Source organism: Giraffa tippelskirchi, chromosome 13, assembly GCF_054371585.1.
Source record: "Giraffa tippelskirchi isolate mGirTip1 chromosome 13, T2T-mGirTip1v1.2.pri, whole genome shotgun sequence".
Classification (NCBI taxonomy): Eukaryota; Metazoa; Chordata; class Mammalia; order Artiodactyla; family Giraffidae; genus Giraffa; species Giraffa tippelskirchi.
Window position 1 is genome coordinate 97,454,313 of NC_137287.1, and position 23,606 is coordinate 97,477,918.

At 49.7% G+C, this 23,606-nt stretch overlaps 1 protein-coding gene across 1 annotated transcript in view; it reads right to left on the reverse strand.

Annotated features, from left to right (window-relative positions):
- CDH4 (cadherin 4) overlaps positions 1-23,606 on the reverse strand; it is a 476,927-nt gene that overhangs the window by 104,423 nt on the left and 348,898 nt on the right. The window contains exon 4 of the mRNA XM_081561133.1: positions 4,330-4,503. Coding sequence (XP_081417259.1) covers positions 4,330-4,503 — 174 coding nt within the window. The remainder of the gene's footprint in view (positions 1-4,329; positions 4,504-23,606) is intronic.

The following is a 23,606-nucleotide window of genomic DNA, read 5'->3' on the forward strand; positions in this document are numbered from 1 at the left end:
AGTGAAGGGACCAAACTCTGGATGACAAGTGGGAAGCGGATGCCTGCTGCTTCTTGAGGCCATGAAAGGGCTGTGTGTTTTCTCCCCTTTGACTCTCCAGCCTGCATGGTGCCTGGCACCCACAGGTGGCCCCAAACCATTTCATCCAGAGCCCAGATAGAGCTGGAATTCGAGCTGGAATTCAGGGGCAGGAAGGTCGCCTGTAACCCTTTGCCAGGGGGCCCACTCCTGCCATTTTCCATGATCTTGGATAACGAAGAGCCTCTGTGCAGCTTCCTAGGGGGTTGGCTTAGTGGCTGTGAACTGCTTCCTCCTTCCTTCTGAGAGGAAGCATAGCCTGGATCTTCCTAGTGGGATCTCCATGAAGTGGCTGCGTCTCCTCACTCACCACTTAATTTAGCTCGTCATTTAATTTGGGTGGGCACAGCACCCGAGTGATTCCACGCCTCGCCACGGCCTTCACAGCTCCTGGAAGCCCCGCCAGTCACAGCGACCCTCTCCTGGCCCAGGACTCCCCTCTGCCTACCTATTATCTCTTCTCCCCGAGCAGCAGAACGAAAGCTTGAGAAGAAACATGATATCCTTTCCAAGGAAAAAGCCTGTAATTAACGGAGGTTTTTTGGGAAGAACATTCTGCCTGCTCCTCTCCCTCCCACTTTTTCATTTAACATATTTTATCAGAATGAAATGCCTTAATGAGCACAGAATTGCAGCTGATCCCAGCTGTACCTCCATGCTCCGCACCCGGCTTCCCGCTCCCATCAAGCTGTATTCACGCTCACTGTGATTGGAGGCTTCTTTCAGGAGCACCCCTCGCCACCAAAAAAAACACTGACAGGAAACTCATCGACTTCCTGTAGACAGAAATGGGTCAGAACAGCACCCCAAACCCTTGTCTGTGCTACTTAAGAGTTTAAGGAGGAAAGAGGGGAGGAGAGAGGGAGAGAGGGCAGGAAGAGGCAGACAGTGAGCATGTGAGAGTGTGGATCTGTGTGTGAAGTGGGAACGGGTGTGTGTGTGTGCATTTGTATGCATAAGTTTCTGGGCTGAGTTCTTGCGTAATGACTTGGAATCCATTGTGTGTGTGTTAGTCACTCAGTCGTGTCTGACTCTTTGAGACCCCATGGACTGTAGCCTGCCAGACTCCTCTGTCTATGGGATTTCCCAGGCAAGAATACTGGAGTGGATTGCCATTTCCTTCTTGAGGGGATCTTCCCGATCCAGAGATTGAACCTGGGTCTCTTGCATTGCAGGTGGATTCTTTACCATCTGAGCCACCAGGGGAGCCTTTTGGAATCCATTGGGAAAACACAAATACTGTACAGAAACCATAATGGAGACTCTATTTTCCATCTGCTGAAGATTCAGCTCCCCAAAAGGATCAGCTCAAGTTGGATGCCTGACTCCAGTGGAAGCAGTCTGACCCCGGAGGAGCCAGGACAACAGTGCCAAGATCCCCCAGATGCCCGGTGTCTCGGCCACCATGGGCGCTCAGGACAGTGTTCACCACTGGGCTGGCTTCAGTCGCTCACTCATGCATTCATTCAACACAGGCAGTGCCTTACTGTTCACAGCACTAGAGATGCAGGCAGGCCTGGCCTTCAGGAGGCTTGTCCTTAGATGAATAAATGATGAGTATGATGTCGGAGCATACTAACTATGGAGGACATACAGCAGGACAGCAGGGTGAAGACAGACCAGCTCGGAGAAGGGCAGTAAGTCAGGTCCGATCGCTCACCTCTGCCACCCTCTCCTCGGAGCAGAGGGATGCTTAGAGAGGAAAGGACCTGCACCATTCTCATCTCAGGGAAACCTGCTGAGTCAGCGCCCAGTGCTTCCCCACATATAGCTCTCCACCTGGGGCAGAGCTAGGCTGCATACCCCGGTTCCCCTGCAATTTGGCCAATGGGATTCTGGCCCAATTGGTGTGTGCCACGTCTAGGCCCAGCCATCCTGTGCCCCTCACTCTGGAGCCCTGAGTGACCACCCCCAAGTGACTGTTCCAGGAGCAAGAAATAAGCATGTATTGAGTTACATTTGTGAAATTGTGGGAAAGCTCATCATAGCACCAGCCCACCCTAAGCCACCCTCTCTTCCTGCAGTCTGCATCAGAGCAGACATCGACTTGGAGGTAGCCTTCCTCCAAGGTCTGCGGACACATTGGACGTCTGAGGAGCTGAGGACACATTCTCTCCAAACCACAGCAACGCTTCAGACTAGAAAACAGGAGAGTTTGCCCCCCAGTGACTCTGAACTGTGGCTGCTGGCTTCCGGCATGTGGAGTGTGCAGCTCTGCTCACCTGACGCCAGACACCTCGCCTGGTCACCAGTAAGGCCAGTCATCAGGAGCTTGCGTGTACAAGGACCTGAGAGCCTCTGTTGACTGCTACTTGCCTGCCTGATGTGCAAGCTTTGTGCTAGCTTGGGAGGGGGCACATTTCCCCCCATTGGACCATGTAGACATCACTGTGGCTTATGAGAAGATGTGTCCCCATCAACATGCCTGCAGGCCGGTGGGGTGGCGAGCCCCTGCAAATGGGGGGAAGCCGGCCCTCCCCTTGCCGTCACCAGCCACAGCTTCTCTGTCCCTGGGACCCTGGAGGGGATCAGGAGGAAAGCACACCAGTGTCTTTTTCTCTACCATCCAGCAGAGGACAGACGCGGCAGGACCAATGGACCCAGCAGATCCTGGGGACCCTCGCAGGACAAGGCTAGGCCCATGGAAGTCTTCTCCCCTTTCACAGGCCTGTGTGCAGCCTGTGAGACAGAGGAGGGAATTTCCACGTGTCAGGTGATAATATCGTTAACCTGGGAGACTGGGAACCAGGGCAGCAGAATATTCCAGCAGTGCTTCTGACTGGCTGGCTATAAATCTGAGATTCCAACAAGTCCTCTTTGGGTTTGGGTTGGATTAACATGCTAGATAGAGCAGTTCACAGAATTCAGAGATGTGCACTGACTAGCTTGTCAGTTTATTGTAAAGGCTGTGACTTGTGAACACTCAGATGGAAGAGGGGTGTGGGGTGAGGTGGGAAAGGGGCACCCCAGATATCCATTTGCTCACTCCCCAAGGCTCTCTGAACCCTGTCTTTTTGGTTTTTATGGAGGCTTCATCATGTCAGCATGATTGATTAAATCATGGCTATTGGTTCAATCTCCAGCCCCCTTTCCATTCTGAAGGTGGGGGTGGTGGAAGTACAGGTTCTAGCCCTCCAGTCTCAGGGCTGGTCCCCCTCGTGACGAGGGTCCCCTCCTTTCCAAAAGTCCCCTTGTGCATAAACTCAGTTGTGCTAGACAGGGTTTGCTATGAATGTCTGCAGACATCTTTTTCACTCTTATCTTTTAGGAAACTGCACAGGCTTTAGGACTTCTGGTGAATAACCGGGATGAACACCAAACCATACATTTCTTAAGTCATAGCATCACATGTGGAGAAGGCAGGATGATGTTCATGATACGTCACTGAGGCTGTGATGTGTGTGTGGTGGGGTGTCTGACCTGGGGTCCCTACAAAGTTTGTGGCTTCATCTCTGCATATTAAACACCACCCTCCCTTTCTGCATCAAACAGAATAGGAAACAAAATAGACAAATCAGGCCAAGGAATGAAGATGACGCCTTAATAACGGAGTGGGGCAAGGCACTCTCTACGGATGGCATTATCTACTGGAATTCTCACTATCATTTTATCAAATTATTGCTCATATTGGATGTAATTTTCATTCAAAGGGAAGAAGAAAATGCTAGTGATGGCCTTGATTATTGAAACATGAATTCGTGAAATGAGTCTTTCCTTCCTTCAGGAAAAGCAACCTCATGGTGGCTGTCAGGAGCAGGTGACCCCAAGGGAAGGGACACAGAACTGCCCCTTGGCACCCCAGGCTCATTCTCAGGCCCTCTGACTTCACCAAGGTCACTGTCAGCACAGACAAGCCATCATTCTCCATTTAGCACCTTAGTCATAATGGGGAAGAAATGTGAACAAACAGATCAAAGGAAGATGTCAGAGGTCAAGGGCCACGACCCAAGTTCCTGTCCCATCTCTTCCTATGCACCAGAGTTGTCACTTGACAGTGACCGGAGAGAGAGGACCCAAAGCAAGCAGGCCTGTACACCCTGGAGGATGTGACCGCCCTTCTGATATTTTTCTGTTCTGTGCAATACTGATCTTGTTACTGAAAAGGCAAAATCTTGATCTTCTCAGACACCCAGTGCAGAGCTGTCCCAGGCTCCAGGAATATGCTCATCAGGCTCGATTCTCGACATCCTGGGAGCAGAAGCCTAGACTAAAGCTGAGAGCAGCCCCCTCGGCAGGAGGCTCTCCACTCACCCTCACCAGCTGCTGCGGGAACGGCCCTCGCGAGTTCTCCGGCACGTTGATGGGTGGGATGACCCAGTCCCGTTTCTGCCGCCTCAGCCCGTTGGAGCTCTGGCGCTGCGGCCATGGCAGCAGTGTGTCATTTGGAGGCTGGACGGGGTCCAGGACTGCGTTCTTCTTTCCTTTCTGCAGAAAGGGAGAAAAGAGGCAGAGGAGCCTGGTTAGGTTTTGCAGAGGAAAAAGCATCACTTAGAATCTGTGTGTGTGTGTGTGTGTGTGTGTGTGTTAATCACTAAGTCATGTTAGACTCTTTGCAAACCCATGGACTATATAGGCTGCTAGGCTCCTCTGTCCACAGAAGTCTCTAGGCAAGAATACTGGAGTGGGTTGCCATTTCCTTCTCCACGGGATCTTCCTGACCCAGGGATTGAAATGTGGTCTCCTGTATTACAGGTAGATTCTTTACCATCTGAGCCACCAGGGAAACCCCCAGAATCTAGATCCAGGAAAAGACTGGACGGTGTTGGGAAAAGTGGTTATGTGCTAGGGGAAAAAAATCTAGCAAGCCTCTCATCTGTACAAAGAAATGGACTACAGAGTGAGTGGGAGTAAAGAAAATATAGCTGACTATTTAACAAGTAGATCAGGGCTTTTAAAGATGAAAACAATGGGAAAAAATGACAAAGGAAAGTACTCATACATTTTAATTTAAAACCCTTATTTATGGATGAATTTACAACAAATATGACCAGAGTTAATAACCTCACTATATAAACAGTTCTTGCAAATCAATAAAAATGGAACTGTATTATAACAGGAAAAAGGCCATGAATAGATAATTATAGCAAAATAAATACAAAGGATTGATAAACTCATGAAAAATGTTCACATCTTCCAGTTATCAAACCAAACTAAAGCAGTGTATCTTCCTCACCCATCAAAGTGACAGGAGTAAACAAAGTGAATCCTCGGTGCTGAGGTGTATGCTGTGAGTCAGCGGGGGGTGATGGTTGAGGGTGTGGGATTTGGTGCCACACAGACCCTCGTCCAAAGATTTGTGGACGTGGGGCAAGGCCCTCAATCTCTCTAAGCTTCAGCTGCTTCTTTTATAAAGTAGGGATGGTATAACAGTACTGAATTCAGAGAGCTGCTGTGGAAATTAGACTAATAAGAGCCTATGCCTGATAGGAACCAGTGGGACTGGATGTTGGCTGCTCTGAAGTCATGGACCTCCTCACTGCTGGGACCAGCATTTAGCCAGTGACTGCCAAGGGCCTCAGAAAATGCCCTCACTCTTGACCCTATAACTCCAGAGCCGAAACCTGTCCCAATGAAACTGTGTGGACAAAACCCTACAAATAAAGGTATGCATTATAGTTGTCTTTATGCTAGTAGTGTGTATATATAAAATAGTAAAAATATCAGGAAAAAATTCTGGAATTCTGATAGTAGTAAATAAAATTCTGATAGTAGTTAAATGCATTGCACTGCATTCATATTTTGGGACATTACATGTCATTAGAAGTTACTCTTTGAATACACAAATTCCATACAATAATAGTAAATGAAGACATGGTGCTAAAGTTACAGGCGATATGAGTCCCATGATTTTTTAAAGGGTAGAGAAAAGGCTGGAAGGAAACATACAGAAATGTGACCTCTGGTCTTCTCTAGTCACCAATGAGTTTTATTTTACTGTGTTTCTTTTACCTTTCTGTGTTTCGAGATGTTTTAATGTGCATGAAATTCTATAATTAAAAGAACCCACAGAACTCCTGTGTACATGTGACACCTACATCTGTGTGGCCTCCAGGTTTATTTTCAAGGTGCCCCATGTGGCTGCCTCTTCACCGTTTCCACAGTTGATGTTCATTTTACTCCAAGTCTCAGAGCTAGGAGCACATGGGAACTCATGGTACAGAGACAGACCTTGGACCAGGAAAGTGCAAGCCTGGCTGGAGGCACCTGGCCCTACATGGCCCTTCTCCAGTCATGGTGGGGTCTCCACCCTCAACTGAGCTCTGGACCCGGTGAGAGCCGGCTGGTTTTGGTATTGTCTGCTGTGGACAGAGAGCCTCCCTCACTCCCTTTTGCAAAAAAGTTGCATAGAAATGTTTGACACACGCAGACAAAACTAAATGATTTTAAAAAAAAACAAACAACCTGTATCCTTCCTGAATGCCCAAACCTAATGTTGATTTTTTGTTGTTGTTTAGTCACTCAATTGTGTCCTACTCTTTGCCACCCCGTGGACTGCAGCACACCAGGCTTTCTTGTCCTTCACTGTCTCCTGGAGTTTGCTTAAACTCACGTCCATTGAGTCAGTGATGCCATCCAACTATCTCGTCCTCTGTCACCCCCTTCTCCTCCTGCCTTCGATCTTTCCCAACATCAGGATCTTTTCCAATGAGTTGGCTCTTCGCATCAGGTGGCCAAAGGATTCATACTTAAGCTTCAGCATCAGTCCTTCCAATGAATATTCAGGGTTGATTTTCCTTCAGGATTGACTGATTTGATCTCCTTGCTGTCCAAGGGACTCTGAAGAGTCTTCTCCAGCACACAGTTCGAAGGCATTAATTCTTCGGTGTTCAGCCTTTTTTATTGTCCAGCTCTCACATCCATACACAACAACTGGAAAACCATAGCTTTGACTGTACAGACCTTTGTAGGCAAAACCTAATGCTACATCAGCGAAAAAACCTATCTAGGCTAACCGTACTCCACTGAGACCCCCTCTGGGACTTTCCCCACCAGGGGCCCAGCTGTTTTCTGTGTTGAATTCCTGCATTTAAGAGCCTGCAGCAGTTAAAAACCAAAAGGTTCCCTAGGTTGCGTCCCACGTTCATCAGACGGATCTGTGTGAGGTGTGTGCATCCCCAAAGGCCTTGATTTCTATGGAAACCTGACATCCTCCCAGCCTTGTGACCAACCCTGTGTCTCTCATGATGATGGGTGGGGTCGTCTCTAGGCTCCTTGATGAGCATCACAGAACAGCATTCAGGGCAGTCTTAGCAGCACGTCCCCCCTTCCCTGGCAGCCAGAAAGTGAAAGTGTTAGTGGTTCAGTGGTGTCTGACTCTTTTTGACCCCATGGACTGTTAGCCCACCAGGCGTCTCTGTCCGTAGGAATTCCCAGGCAAGAATATTGGAGTGGGTTGCTATGCCCTCCTCAAGGGAATCTTCCCGAGCCAGGGATTAAACCCAGGCCTTCTGCATTGCAGGCAGGTTCTCCATCGTCTGAGCCACTAGGGAAGTCCCTGGCAGCCAGGACGCAGATGACTGCTCTCCATGTGCCAGGGGCACTTCGTGGGCACTGGACGTTCTCCACAGTCTCTGCCTGCATCCTTCCTCCCTTCAAGGCCACAGGAAGGTCATCCTTTCTCTACCAGGGGACCCAGAGAGGCCAAGTCACTTCTGAAGGCCACACAGCTCATTAGGCAGAGGCAGGATCTGAGTGCTAGGGGTCAGGCCTCAAGGTTGGAGCATCTGGCTGCATGCCACCCTCACTTCTGGGGTCTCTTTGTGAGGTCACATCCCCTCTAGGAGTCCTCATGTCAGCATGCAGTGGGTTGGTTAGACAGGGACATTCCCACCTAAGAGGCCCAAAGACATTGGTTTATCTCTGAGTTCCCTGCAGGTCAGCTTGCAGGTTAGAAACGCAAAGTGTGAGATCCCTGCCTGGACTCACGCCCTCTGGGGGGGATGCCTGCGGTGTATGTTTACAGAGACTTCCAGGGGACCAGGAGGCTGTCACCCTCCACAGATGCCACACCTCACCCCTCAGGAAATGAGGGTCACCTGTCCCAGCAACTGCCTCAGGAGATGGGAGTGAGACAGTGTTGTTCTGAGCTTGTCTGTGTGAGGGCAGCAGCTGGAATCAGCCAGACCCGCCTTGCACGCTGGTGGGGGTTGGTGGGCAGGGGCCGGGTCCCAGCCACAGGTACAACCTCAGGGAGGCGGGGACTGGACATCCGGGCTCCCCCCACATCTCCCTGTGTACGGTGCAGAGAACGCAGGTTTACCTGGGCACCTGCAGAGGCTTACCTGAGCCTCTGAATCTCAGACTCAGGATTTGAAAGGTTTTCATCGAGCTGTTCTGTTCTCCTTTAAAAAACCTGCCTCATCCTCTTTTGCTGAGGCTGCGCCTCTATGGCGTTAATTTCCCTAGTGTTGTTTAAATAAATTGCACATATTTGCTACTATTTTAAAGCTGTGAGACAAATGTAATAACAAAATCTGGAGAAGATCGATGCCAGACCTGCGCTAGCTTTGCCGGGACTGGAAGACACACCCGCTCCTCTGGGGGAGGGACGCTGACGCCAACATGGACAAGCCATTGCCAATGGGTAAGCGCTTGCTTCTGGACCTGCAATGACCTCGGGCCGCTCAGATCACGGCTCGCAAGCCCCGACGCACAATCACACAGATGGGAAATAATGCTGTGGCCACTGTGGAGAGCATCTCTGAGCAGATGATAGCTGGCATTTCCCCATGCGCCAAGGTCACTAGTGCTTCTGAGCCACGATGGTGGATGTCAGGTGAGACACGAATGTGGCCTCTGTGCTCCTATTACTAAAAACCACACATGTGCGTGTTCATGTCCAGGCCTATATAGGCACATGCATGTATGGACATGGACACGTATGTGTATGTGTACATGTGTACATATGTGTGTGCTCTGTATGTCTCTCTCTGTATATAAGGTGTCATAACTTTCTTAGAACCAACAGCCCGGCCCTGACCCAGTGACAAAACCCACATCACTGGTTCCTTACAGACACTTCAGCTCAATTCAGAGGCCTTGCAATTGGTAGGGGGGAGGTTCCTGACTGCCGGGCTGGTCTTGGATTCAGCCACACTAGTACCTGGACGTCTGCAGAACGGCGAGCACTGAAGAAATCGCCTGGTGGTCTGGTCGGACCCTCGACCCAGCCCACCCACCTGTAGTCGGTGGCTGCGGGGATGGTGTGCAGCGGAGGGTGGCATTTGAATCCTGACGTGGTTCCCTTGAGTTCTGTACATCACCCCCTGCACCTCTGTCCTGTGAGTCTGGGTGGAGTCTGCTGGCTCTGGGGACCCCTTGGAGCCCTGACCCTAGGGTGGGGTGGCAGGTGGGCTTCTACGGGGACACCTGGAGGGGCCAGGGCTGTCCTGCCCGCAGGTATGGCCTTTCCCAGATGAGGGTGGGGACCATGGCTCACAGGCATAGATGACGCAGAGACTGGATGCTCGTTTGTGAAGCCCTGAGTCTGGCTGCTCCTTAATCGGCTCTTATTTACAAAGCGTCTCTGCTTTGAGATGGCCTCTCCCACTGAGCCTTAATTGATCAGGCTCAGCACTGGATTCTTCTGCTGACGAGGCTCTGAAATGGTGAGCTGCCCAGAGGAGTTTCCCCAGGCGGGGGTCCTAGTACCAGGCCTGGGTCCTGAATGAGTCTTTTACTTCCCCTGGGCCTCTGTTTCCCTCTCCAGGGGCCAGACGAGCTCTGGGAGCAGCTGGGCTGTGGGCCAGAGGTGGGGAATGTCTGCCTCAGGTCACAATCCGGGGAGGTTAGGTGGTCTCACTCCTGAGCGATACATGTGAACTACAGGGTGACATCCTCAATGGACATGCACTCTGTAAAGAAAACATCTGGTGCTTGTGTGGCTGCTTGGGCTGGTCCCCCTGGAGGGGTGTGTGCCCCACTCTGCCTGTGGCTCGTGGGGGTCTGGAGTGCCCAGGACAGGGTCTAAGATCCTTCCAGGTCAACTTACCTCTGGGCTCAGTGCTTCTCTCTTGGCAGGGTTTCTGGACTAATCTCAGGTGTAGCATCCTCTCTCCAGGGATAAAGGGACGCACCCTCACACTCAGGAACACACTTCAATGAACTCAGGAGAGAAAGGGATGCAGGAGGACAATACTGTCCTCCTTTCTCAAGGGAAGACCATGGCCCCAAGTCCACAGACAAGCTACACGATGCCCCCTGCCAAAGTCATCACTGTCTACCCTCTCCCTGCACTGAGCCCAAACCTGGAGCCCAGCAGTGACCCTTGTGCCCATTTCCCCAAGGTGGCTTTCTCTCCAGCTCCTCACCAGGCACACCGTTTCATTTTCTTAAGTTCCCGCAGCCCCGCGCCTGCCCGGCCCTGCTCTCCTTTCAACGAGGTTGTCCTCTGAGTCTGATTATGAGCGTAATTGAGAGTGACTCCCCGGTGAGGTCTTCAGGGACTCGCCAACATCAAGAAGAAGCTGGGTCATTTCCCTCCCATCATCATTCACAAGTGAAAGATGAATAATGCAAAACTATCCTGGGGCAGATTTTAAATTATCGCTTCTTTTCTTCTTCCTTTTTTTCAAAAAGGAAAAAAAAATGAGAGAGAAAAGTGTCAGGGGAGGACGATCGTTATACGCTCCTCCTCCGATCTACATGCAAAAACTTATAATTGGTTATATTTTCCTGTTATCCAACCACTCACTGGTAGGAACACAGGATTATGAAGAGCCAAGTGTAAGCAAATCGGTGACTCATAGAACACTCAGAAGTGAGCAGGGAATACAAACAACCCAGATTCTGTCTCCAATGCAGAAACTCCTTCTTAGCCATTCTGGGTTGAGGAGGGTGTCAACTGGTAAGCAGTGGGTAAGTGGAGAATGTTCACCTCTCCTGGTGACAGGAGTGCAGGTGAGGGTCCCACCATGAGCCAGTCTGGGTCCTGGGGCCCTTGGCTGTGGCTTGGAGCAGGTGGACGGGGAACAGGGCCTGGGACACAAGCCCAGGTCATCACACGTGGGTGCCCGGCCCTTCAGCAAAGTGCAGTGAGCTCCACTGTCCTCCAGAGAAGATGGCTCCCCAGAGGCCTCTGCCTTCAGGGGACGACACGGATCTGGAAGTGGCTTAAAAACTCCCAGACCACAGTGTGTTTCTTAAGAGCGCCCAGTCACCCCGCCCTTCAAAGACGGGGTCACAAATGAAGCCTGACGCCCCCACAGCCATTGCACAGAGTTGTTGGGTCCCAGGCTGCTCTGCCTCAGTGCCTTAAATTTCCCCCTAAAAAACAATTTATTTATTTTTGGCTGTGCTGGGTTTTCGTTGCTATGCAGGCTTTTCTCAGGATGTGGCAAGTGGGGGTTACTCTCCAGTTGTGGTGCACGAGTTTCTCATTGTAGTGACTTCTCTTCTTGGGGAGTACGGGCTCTAGGGTGCATGCCAGCTTCAGTAGTTGGGGCACATGGGCTCAGTAGTTGTGGCTCCCTGGCTCTAGAGCACAGGCTCAGTAGTTACAGCACATGGGCTTAGTTGCTCCGTGGCATGTGGATCTTTCTGGACCAGAGATAGAAACTGTGTCTTTTGCATTGGCAGGCGGATTCTTTACCACTGGGCTATTAGCTAAGCCCTCCCCCTACTTTCAAGAGAATAGCATAAGGACGACTCCACCCGATTCAATAAAAGCTAAATTTATCCAAAAAAGTTCAAGCTAGCTCCCCGTGGGACCTGTCTACCAGGTGAGGTAACCCTGATGTCCATGAGGACGCTTCTTAATCAAGGGGTGCAGGGGGGCACAGGGTGGGCTCCCCCCCGCCGGAGGTGATAGTGGGCTCTCACCACTCTGGGCAGCTCCTCCTGGGGAAGGTGCCCCACACATTCCACCGCCCTTGATGGGCAGTGCAACCCCGGACTCTTAATGCTGAGAGACAAGGTTTCTGTGAGGCTGGAGCCTGTGGCTGCAATTTGCATAAGCAGATAAGGAAAGGATGATGCAGGCAACAGGGAATCCTGTTCTTTAACTTGCTGGTCTTCCCTGCTCTCTGGTCCCTAGGCTGGCCATGTGCCTGGGAGCCATGTGCCAGCACCTCCCTGGGTGGTGGACGCACAGCTGAGGGTCAGAGGTCTGGGACCGGGACCTGCACTGAATTTTCTGGGAGATGCGGGGAGAGGAAGTCCTCAGGTGGACGGTCCCGGGAGCCCTGATTAGGCTGGGGCTGCTTCTCTTTCATCACAGAGGTCAACCTGTGCCCATGAGTCTCACTGTACCACCATCTCTGGGTATCCACCCCTTTCCTTTGTTAGGTAGTTAGAATAGGAAACAGGAGTCCAGAATGGCGGTGGCTAAAAGACAAGGAAGGGAAAAGCCCGCGAAAATAGAACAAAGGAAGGTCCGAGGACCGGAGTGAGGACCTCAGGTAGAACGAACAACACTCCTAACTAACCCAAATTTACATAGGGCAGGCTCAGGGGGAGGAAAAAACATATAAAAAGAGGAGCCAAGGTGCTCTCTCTTTTTCTGCTGTGCGCTGGGGCGTTCTTCTCTTCATGTCTTTGGGTCGGCATGCCCTCACGCTTCGAGGATGGATTTTCCTGCTATTATCTAAATAAAATAGAGCTGTAACACTGAGCTATATATAACACTGATTCGTCTAAGAGCTATAACATGGTCTGTCCAAGACCCGAGAGCTGTGACCCCCGAGGGGTCTAATGTCCGTCACTCCAAATCTTTGTTTTGATGAGACAGAACCGAGGAGCATACACTCACGTGACACTTTTAACCAGCGTCCAGCATCCAGCCCTGCCTGCTCCTGCACCTTCTTATGTACAGAGTGACCAAGATTGCTCACAGTCTCATCGGACCCTCTCGGTGGCTCCGATATTGGGGAAGGGGGTGGCCCATCCCAGCAGAAACATGACCGATGTAGGGCTTGGTGCTCCCAGCTGACAGAATTTGTGGGTCTGTGCTCAGAATGAGACATGAGGGGATGACACGCTGTGTCTGCGTGTGGACTCACACTATGTGTGATGGAACGCAGGTGCATGAGATTCACTCTCAAGTATCAGCATTATTGACGGTTCTCTCCTTGGTCTCTGATTCACCAGCCTTCCTGTTTTCATTGCTTCCTTACAGCTTTGGGTTAAACATGCTTCAGATAAGGAAACAGCGTCCTCCCCATCCAACTCCCCCAAATGTCAGGCCTAGTACTGATTTTCACTGAGGATAATTAGATTTCGTGAGAAAAAGAGAGAGGCACCAAAATCTATAAGATAGTTCATTCCTCTACCTCCGACTTCCCTTTCAATATACATTTGAAAAATGGGACATTTTGTTTGCCTGCAAGCATGTATATTTAAAATATTTAACTAGGGTTCTGTCTGCAGCCTTCTGGCTGGTTTCCATGGCAGCTAAGGACCGACAGAATAAAATGGTATTTAACAAACACAAAATAAAACAACAGAAAGATAGCTCCCTTCTTTAACAAATAGAGCATGGGAGCCATTCTAAACAAATATTTGCATGAGTTTGGTTCTGAAAAGGCACTTTAGTGGAATTTTTTTTACATCCGCAACACAATAGGGAAGACCGATGCCCTATCCTTGCCCCCCAAAGCAACCATGGTATTTCTTAGCTCCCATCTCTTCTAAGAAAGGAAGACTGTTTTGAGGATTCCCATAAAAGTCATGCAAAGAAAGGTCTCCTGCACGAAACAGCATGATTATTTCCTTGTGTATCCATATTTGGAAGGAATGTCTGAAGCTAACACTTCTGTACTCGCTGCCTGGTGTGCAGGGGGGTGTGGGGGTGGGGTGGAGTGGGGGATGGGAGGGACTCCCCACCCCCAAGCCTCGTTCACTTGTACCCAGAACAACCCAGGAAGGGACGAGCTGACACGGTCCGTCTCTCATACCTGGGCAGAGGTCCAGGGACTGGCCAGGTTCACACAGCTGTGATGGCGGCTAGAGTCTGAACTCTGGCCGTGTCCCTTGGCCCCTCCCTGGTCCTCACTCACATGGGGAAGCCCTGACAAGGAGGGCGGATGTCGCCTGTGCTGTGTGGTTCTGACACCACTGCCACTGTTTCCTAAGCAGACGGGTCAGGGACTCTGTGGGTGGGAGCATCCCTGGGGAACCGCTGAGCCCTTGTTCTTCAGATAACTTGTTTCCATCACCATCATCCTCAGGGAAGCTTTGTGTTCTCAAGTAGTTTGAAAACCACATTTCTCTTAACAGACGCTCAAAGCACACCTCTTGCCCTCTGCAGCCTTGTGTCCCCTGTAAAACGAAGACACAATACAATGTGTCTCCAAGGGCCTGAGAAGTTCCCTCTGATCCCACCTGGCTCTAAACCAGGCTCTCTGCACTGCCAACATGCAGAAGCAGGGCGTGCTCTGAGGGGGTGTCCTGTGCACTTGTAGGGTACTTGGGTCCACGTGATGCCGGGAGCACCCCCACCCGCTGTGACAACCCCAACTCCAGGCTTCTCCTCCGAGGGCCCCGCTTGGGGACCTGCTTAGAGAATTAGGACAATTATGTTTTGCCAGCAACAATGTAAATGAAATTACTCTTTAGTTTACAGAAAGAAGTACAATTACAGTAAGAGAAGATAAATAAATTAAATTAGCAAGTTAAGCCAAAATGTATGACTTTTTCCTGGGGTTGCAAGCGGTGAGACTGGTTGGGATCACTAACATTGGTGTCAATTAGTGAGAAAAACGGTTAGTTTCGTCAGTGTGGATGATTCTGGAAGGCTTTGGTCAGGATGAAGGTGAGCATTTTGTGGGTGGTGAGGGAGGGTCTCTTCTTGTATGTGCTCGCATCTTGGCGCCTGCACAGCTGCAGGAGAGGCGACAAAGGATGCAGGGGTGTGTCCTGCAGAAGTGACAGGTGTCCCCTCATGGGAACAAGGAGGCAGAGTGGTGGACTTGGCTGGGTGGGGATGGCTTCTGCCCTCTGAGGCTTTTGTATTTTCAGGAAAAAGAGAAGCTGAGAAGGGGGAGGTGCTAGGATCCAGGTCGTGGGTACTGGGTGGTGGGACCTCCTGGAGCAGGGAACTGACAGTGGCTGTCTGGAGCACAGTGGTGAGACGCGATGGCCCCCATGGGGTGGGAGAGGCAGCCGGGCCAGCCCATGGGGGCTTTCATCCCACTTAGTAAACCAGCCTTGACCAGTGCCCACTCCTTGCCTCTCTCTCAGCAGAGACACAGTAGGAAGCAGGCCAGGCATGGTGCTGGCCAAGCCAGGGTTGCTGCAGAAAAAGCCTCACCCTCCCACTCTTGCTGTTAGCCCTCCTGGAACCCTGAAACATCTTAGAATAGACACAAATGCCTATCCAAGGGCCATCTGGCCTGGGCCCTGCCTAAGGGTGCTCCCCCAGCCTGAGGGTGCTCCCATCTCTGCCTGCTTCTCCTATCTCCGGTCTCGACTCAGATGTTGCACTCCTGGTCCCCTGGACAGACCAGCAGCCTCTGTCCTCCACTGGCCCAGCCCTGGGCCGTTCCCCACTCCCACGACAGGCCAGGGCACGTGACCAATGACTGTCATGCCTTTCTCCCTGGGCCTGGACCCCGCGCACCTCTCCTTTGCAAAACGCAGACCCTGACACTCATTCAAGGATGTCAGCAGACTGAAACGTGGTCCAAGTTGGCCCTTTTCCACCGTGTCACTCCTGCTCACCCCGGGGCAGCTGGCAGCCCTCCAAAACTGCAGAAGGTGCAGCTTCCAGGGGTTAGAACTCACTCTTGCCTTCGCAGTTGCGGAGTTAACAGCTGCGGATTTCTGGGGAGCACTGTGCAGCCACTGAAGTCTAACACTGATCACCCATCGCCGGGTGGGGCCCCCCAGCTGTGGTCACCATGAATTTCCTTCCTGGCAGTCTGTGTGGGTCTGTGACATGGACACTCGGTTCTCGAGTCCCCCAGGCAGTCAAGCCCGTGCCTGAAGCAGGCCCGCGTGGGCGGCACCATCTAAACCTGCAGGAGCACCGAGGTCGCCATCACTCATTAACATGGCTGCCATCCTCTGAAGGAGAACAGGCGCATGGACAGCAGTCTGCTCGCTTGCCAGCTGTACTTTCACGGATTGACCAGGCTGGGAGTCGCTGTTTCTGTCACGTGAAGGCCACCTTTTGGAAAAGCATAAAAGGACCGTCTTGCTACTTTCTGAAGGTTCGTGCACACTCTGCTTCTCGGGCTCCACCTGACGACCTTCATGCGCTTTCCCAAGGTGACACTGTGCATGGCAAGCTCCACTGGCTCCCTTTGGTTAAAACTCTCAAGTGGGCAGCGTAGGGGTTAAGGCACACGTGCTAGTCCTCTGGCGCTCATGGAGGGCTGCTCAGGGGCCAGCCTTTCCTTAGGGGCCTCATTGCCGGGGAGGGTGGGGCTCTCAGGAACTGCTTCTCAGTCAAGTCCTCTCCATTCTGTGTCCTGTCACAGATCTGGGCGTCTGTGATACAGACAGGCTCTTTCCACTCACAGAGGCAGACCGTGGGGATGGGGCTTTAACACCTGTGGTCTTGGCAAGATGTCCTTGCCAGGACTGGAGACCCAAGCAGTGGTGGGAAGAGGACTGGAGGCTCCGGACTCTCATCCACCTTCAGGAGGCTGCACAGACGGTGTGTGTCTCCACCCTTGGGGTCGGGTCTCCACCTCAGCTGGAAAGCACTGGTGACATCCCTGGTGACTGACTGTCCTGGGCCCACCACAGACAGGGGCTTCCACGGCAGACACTCATGTCATGGTTTTGGAGGCCAGAGGTCAAGACCAGGTGTGGGCAGGGCAGTCCCTCTGCAGGGCCGAGTGAGAGGCTACCCCAGGTCCCTCTCCTGGAGCCTGGTGGTTGGCGTTGTCCTTGTTTTGCAGAAAGGTCACCTCCACCCTTGTCTTCATCTTCACACGGGTTCTGCCCGGAGCTGTGCTGTTGTGCTGTGCTTAGTCACTCAGGCACGTCTGACTCTTTGCGACCCCATGGGCTGTATCCTGCCAGGCTTCTCTGTCCATGGGATTCTCCAGGCAAGAATACTGGAGTGGGTTGCCATTTCTTCCTCCAGGGGATCTTCCTGACCCAAGGATCGAACTTGCTTCTCTTGCATTGGCAGGCAGATTCTTTACTGCTGAACCACAGGGGAAGCACCAAGGACTGTGTCTGTGTTCAAATTTCCTCTTTAATAAGTTCACCAGTCACATAGGATTAGGGTCTCTCTGCCCCGAGGACCTTACCAGAACTAATTACATCTGACAACCTGGTCCCATTCTGAGGAACTGTGGGCTAGGACTTCCACACAGGAACTCTGGGGGCACAGTTCAGCCCATCACCTGGGGAGGCAGAAATCCCAGGGAAAGATGGTGCTTTGGCATCTGGGCCCAAGCACAGGATAACCGCGACTGAGTTTATCTTTCATAGATGTTGACACACTCTATAATCTAATATTAGTTTCATAAACAACAGTTTCCTTTTTTGCAAACTATACCCACAGGTCCCATTGACACTTCCAAGTGCTGCACAGCCAGCCAGATGATGAGGATGCGAGAACTTGATCTCAGTATCGAGTATGAGGCCGAACGTTGCTCCAATTCCTCGGGGGCGATGCAGCTCTCCCGTGGGAAATACGTGACCTCATTTGCATTTTCTAATTGAATTGCTATCAGCTTTCCTGCAAGACTGCACACAAAAACCTTCTTCTAGATTCCAGCCCTGCTGGTATTACCCACAAAAAGACTGCCTTTAAATGGTTGCTAAGAAGGGAGAGGAAAGGGAGAAGTTGCCAGGAGTTTATGGTTCACCTGACCATAAAGCTGCTTTTGCCCGCTCCCTGAGAGTTGCTGGAATGACAGATGAGGGAGACCGTGCTTGATGGGACCTGACACGAGAGAGCAGGGATTTACAGAACCGGGAAATTAGGGGGTCCCTTTGTGCCCTCCTCTGGGGATTCACTTCAAGTCTCCTTTCATGAGAGTTTCTTGGGACTTTTAACGCTGCAAATGGCTCCTTTGAAGCAGGCCCTTTGACTTCCCTGGTGGATCAGACCAGGGCATCTGCCTGCAATGCAGGAGACCCGGGTTCAATCCCTGAGTGGGGAAGATCCCCTGGAGAAGGACATGCCCAACTCACATGAGTGAGTGATTAACACTTTCACTTTGCATTTCTAGAACCTTCTACCAGCAGAACTCCCACTTGCGGTGTTCCCTTTGAACTCCCCACCTTTCCAAACTCAGCCAGGAATCCCTCTGCTTGCACTGAAAAGATGCTTTGAAACTGTAAAGTATAAACGACCTGTGGGAAAGTGCTTGCAACTTCAGTAAACAAACACAGGAATGATAACAGAATGAACACCTGACCCAGGTCCCCCCTCTCATCCCTCAAACCCCCCAGGCCTGCCTCCTCCTGTTTCCTCTGCAAGGTTGTACACACACTCCATGTTGTCCACGTCTGGACCAGAGTCTGCACTTCTCAGCCCTCTATCCCTGGATGCATGTCTGTGGGATTTGCCTACCCTGTTCATTTTTGCTGCTACACAGAATTTCACTGCATGAATCCACCACCAGGTTCTTATCCAACCTAAGCTGATGAGCCTTTAGGTTATTTTCAGGTTCATCAAATTCTGTTGCAGAGCTCTTGGTATGAATGGGCACATACTTCCTTTGGGCTTGTACCTATGACCAGCGGCATGATGAAAAATACACACTTGGTCTCTGCTCTCCATTCCTGACACAGAGCTCTTGAAACCCTTGCAACCTCTGCAGTGATGGATTGACAGGGGTACCTTACCCATGGCTCCTAAGTCCCTAGGAATTTCTCGGGTGATAGAGCATCTTTTGTTCTAATAAAGTGACCCTGGGTGGGCTCCTGGAGGGGGCTGGTCACCAGAAAGTCTAAGTCATGATTAGGAACTTGGAGCTGTCAGCCCCCTGCCCACTCCATCCTCTGGGGAAGGGAGAGGGGCTGAGTTGGGAGGTTGAGTTCATGGATCATGTCTGTGGGATGAAACCTCCATAAAAATCCCTGAACTCTGGGGTGTGGAGAGCTTCTGGGTTGGTGAACACATCCATGAGGCAGGAGGGTGGTGCACCCATCACCACGGGGATAGAAGCGCCTGCATTTCAGACCTGTCCGGACCTCCCCCTGTGTAGTGCTTGACTTGGACGTTCCTTCATGATAAACCAGGAAGAGTAAGTGTGTGCTGCCCCCAATTCTGCGAACCTTCATAGCAAATGATTGACCAGAGGTGTGGGTGGTGAGAACCGAGTTGGACAGGAGTGAGTAACCGGGAGGAGACTCAGCACTTGTGACCCACATGTGAAGGGAAGTGGGCTTGTGGACTGAGCCCTGAACCTCGCGGTCTGTGCTGACTCCAGGCTGCGAGGGTCAGAATTGAATTAAATTAGAGAACACCCAGTTGGTGTTCATGAAAAGTCAGAGGATTGGCTGGGGTGGAAAACCTATAGCTTTGGTGTCAGAGGTGTGAGAAGAGGAACAGTTTTCCTCTCAACTAGGCAAAGGTATATTCAAATTTAAATGGAAAATGCCGATTGTTATTGGAGAGGCTGTACCATAATGCATCACCACCAAGTGCACGGGAATGCCATTTCTCCACATTCTCACCAATGTGAGAACTGGTACTGCCAGTCTTTTGAAGGCTAGTCATTCTGGTAGGTTTTTGGCTTTTATCTGCATTGCCCTGCTGAGGTTGACACGTCTTCACACTGATCTACCATCAGGCTCTCCTCTTTCATGGACAGCTTGTTGTTTTTTAATTTTTCTCCTATCAGGTTATCTGTCTTTACATAGTGATTTGAGGCTCTCTCTATATTCAGGTGGGGAAGGAAATGGGAACCCACTCCAGTATTCTTGCCTGGAAAACGCTATGAACAGAGTGGTGGGCTACAGTCCATAGAGTCACAAAGAGTCGGACACGACTGAGCTTGGACACTCATCTATATTTAGGACATGCCTCTTTGTCAGTCATTAAGTGTCACAAATATCCTCTCTCATCTCCGGTTTATCTTTTCACTTAAAAAATTATTTTTAATTGAAGAATAATTGCTTTACAGTCTTTCCACTTTCTTAAGTAGTGATAAGTAGATTCTCATTTTTCATGAAGTCAAATCATCAACCTTTGCTGTATTCTCTGTGCTTCATCACATATAAGAAAGCTTTCCCCACACATCACTCCCAATTCTCTTCTATTTGTCTGCTTTGTCTTGCACACTCAGAGTTACAATCCACCTGGAACTGATCTGGGGTGTAGCGTGGGGTAGGGGTCACTTGGGACTTCCCTGGTGGCTCAGATGGTAAAGAATCTGCCTGTAATGAGGGAGACCTGGGTTGAGAAGATCCCCTGGAGGAGGGCACGGCAACCCACTCCAGTATTCTTGCCTGGAGAATCCCCAGGGACAGAGGAGCCTGGCAGGCTGCAGTCCATGGGGTTGCAGAGACTCGGACATGATTGAGCGACTAAGCACAACACAGGGGTCACTTGACTTTTCCTCTTTAGGGCTCCCCATTGGCCCAGCATCACTTATGGAAAAGACAGTCCTCCTCCACTATTCTAAGTAGGCTTGGCAAGTTTTTTTGTTAAAGGGTCACACAGTTAAATATTTTAGACATTGCAGGTCAAGAAGCAAAGTCAAGGATATTAATTAAAGTGCTTATACAACCATTTGAAATTACAGAAACCATTCTTAGCTTGCAGGCATCAGCAGGCAGGTGGCAGGTCAGATGTGACCTGCGAGCTGCAGTTTACTGGCCTCTGCCATCCAGCGCCACTCATAAAAAATCCAGTGTTGGTACCATGTGTATTTGACAAGGTAAATCAAGTCATTTATGTGAAGTGGGTGAATTTTGTTGTATAAAAGTTAAACCTCCATGAAGATGAAAGTGAAAGTGAGTCGCTCAGTTGTGTCCCACTCTTTGTGACTCCATGAGCTATACAGTCCATGGAATTCTCCAGGCCAGAATACTGGAGTGGCCTTTCCCTTCTCCAGGGGATCCTCCCAATCCAGAGATCAAACCCAGGTCTCCTGCACTGGAGGCGGATTCTTTACCAGCTGAGCCACAAAGAAAGCCCAAGAATACTGGAGTGGGTAGCCTATCCCTTCTCCAGCGGATCTTCCCCACCCAGGAATTGAACCGGGGTTTTCTGCATTGCAGATGGATTCTTTACCAACTGAGCTATCAGGGAAGCGTTCCATCAAGATAAGACTTTCCAAAATGTTAAATATTTTTTCTGGGCTATTCTGTTCCATTTGTTTGATCTCAAACAGCACCATCTAATGACTGTGGTTCAGTGGCTCTCAGATGGGGCTCCTGGGGAACATCTGGCGATGACATGAGACAGCTTTGTTACAAACAGGGGTGATGGGGTGCTGCTAGCATCTGGAGGGGGGCAAAGGATGCTGGCAAACATCCCACAGTGCACAGGACTGCCCCACATCAGAGATGATCTGGCCCCAAAGGCCAGCAGTGGTGAGGTTGGGAAACTGGTGTGGTTTATTCGGAGTCTTGATGTCTGAAACACCTGGTCCCCCATTTTTGTGTCATTCTAGGTTATTCCTGAATGTGTGCTCAGTCATTCAGTTGTGTCCGACTCTTTGAGACCCCATGGACTGTAGCCCACCAGGCTCCTCTGTCCATGGGATTCTCTAGGCAAGAATACTGGAGTGGGTTGCCAAGCCCTCCTCCAGGGGATCTTCCCAAACCAGGGAGTGAACCTACGTCTCCTGTGTCTCCTGCATTGCAGGCAGATTCTTTACCATTGAGCCACCAGAGAAGCCTTTTGTATTTCTGTTTAAAAATTTAAAGTCAGTTCTTAGCCTTTCTGTAGAAAAGCAAAGAAAAAACATGTTGGATTTTTGCTGGGATTGTGTTAAATCTATAGAAACCTTTGGGTAGAATTGACATCACCATAACATTAAGCCTCTTATGAACAGGGTGTATCCCTCTATTTTCAAAGATCTTTAAGTGTTCTCAGTAATACGTAGGGAATTCCCTGGTGGTCCAGTGGTTAAGACTTCATGCTCTCACTGCTAAGGAGCCAGGTCCAATCCCTGGTGTGAGAACCAAAATCCCACAAGCTGCAGAGTGCAGCCAAAGAGAAAAAATTGCTCTCAGTAATATGTAAGGGTCTTGTATAATTAATGCTATTGTAATCGGCATCTGGTTCAGATTTTATTTTCTAACTAGTCCTGGTCTGTTGTTGTTCAGTCGCTCAGTCGTGTCCAACTCTTTCGACCCCATGTACTGCAGCATGCCAGGCTTCCCTGTCCTTCACTATCTCCTGCAGTCTGTAGAGATGCAATTGCTTTTACATCCAGCATCATTGCTAACATCATTCATTAATTCCAATAAATTAGCCACAGATTATTTTGGATTTTCTACATTCACAATTATGTAAGCTACACATAATGCTACTTCTATTTATTCCGATTTCTTTTTCTTGCCTGAACTCATTGGCTTGAAGCTCTGGTGTGTGATATAAGAGTGTCCTTGTCCTATTTTTGAAGTCAAGGAAGGCTTTGAGTAGTCCAACTGTAGTTCAGATGTTTGCTATAGATACTCTTTGTGAGATTAAGAATGGTTTCTTTTCCTCATTTGCTGAACAGTTTCATCTTGAATGGAATTTAAATTTAACAATCACTCTTCAGATGATCACGTGATGTTTATTCTATTTTGTATTACTTGGATTAATGTTTAAGTGTTAAACCAAATCTTGATTTCTTGGAACAGACAAATGTGGCCATTGTTTATCTCATGTAAACATGGGTGGATACATGTGTGTTAAAATTTTGCTGAGGATTTTTTCCCATCTATTCTGAGTGGACAGGCATGTAATGATCCTCTCTCTCATTGTTCTTTCAAGGTCCTTGCTGGCTTTGGGAAAAGTTCCTGTTGGTTTCAACATGGTCCCCATTTGGTTGGGGAAGCCATCCCTCTTGTAGGATGAGTTTATAGCTTGGGTAAAACTTACCAGTGGAGCCATCATGGTGAGAGTAATTTTTTTTGTGTGATAAAAATCTGAACTAAAACTTAATTTACAATAATAAAACAGTTCAGATGTTCCTTTCATGTTCATTTTGGTAAATTTTATATTCTAGAATGTTATCTATTTCATCTTTGTTTTCAAATATACTGGTATAAATTGTACATAATGTCCTCAAGTGACCTTTCTAATGTCTGTGTGATTGGTCATGAAGTTCTCTTGTCATTCTAGATAGGAATTATTTTCAGGTTTTTTCTTAGTCTACAGTTTGGTAGTTAAACTACTAAACTGAGCCGACTTCTGTCTTTGTTGATTCTATTATTTTCTATTTCATTATAGTCTCCTCTTCGTTTTATTATTTCCTTCTTTCTACTTTGTATTTCATTTCCTATTTTTATAATTTCTTGAGATAAGTGTTAAAATTGCTGATTTTCTGCATTCTTTATCTTCTAATTTATGTATTTAAGGCTAAACATTTCCATCTGGCATGACTTCAGTGATTAATACACCCCAACTAATTTTATTACTCAGTTCAAAATATTCTCCCATTTCCATGTGATTTATTTTC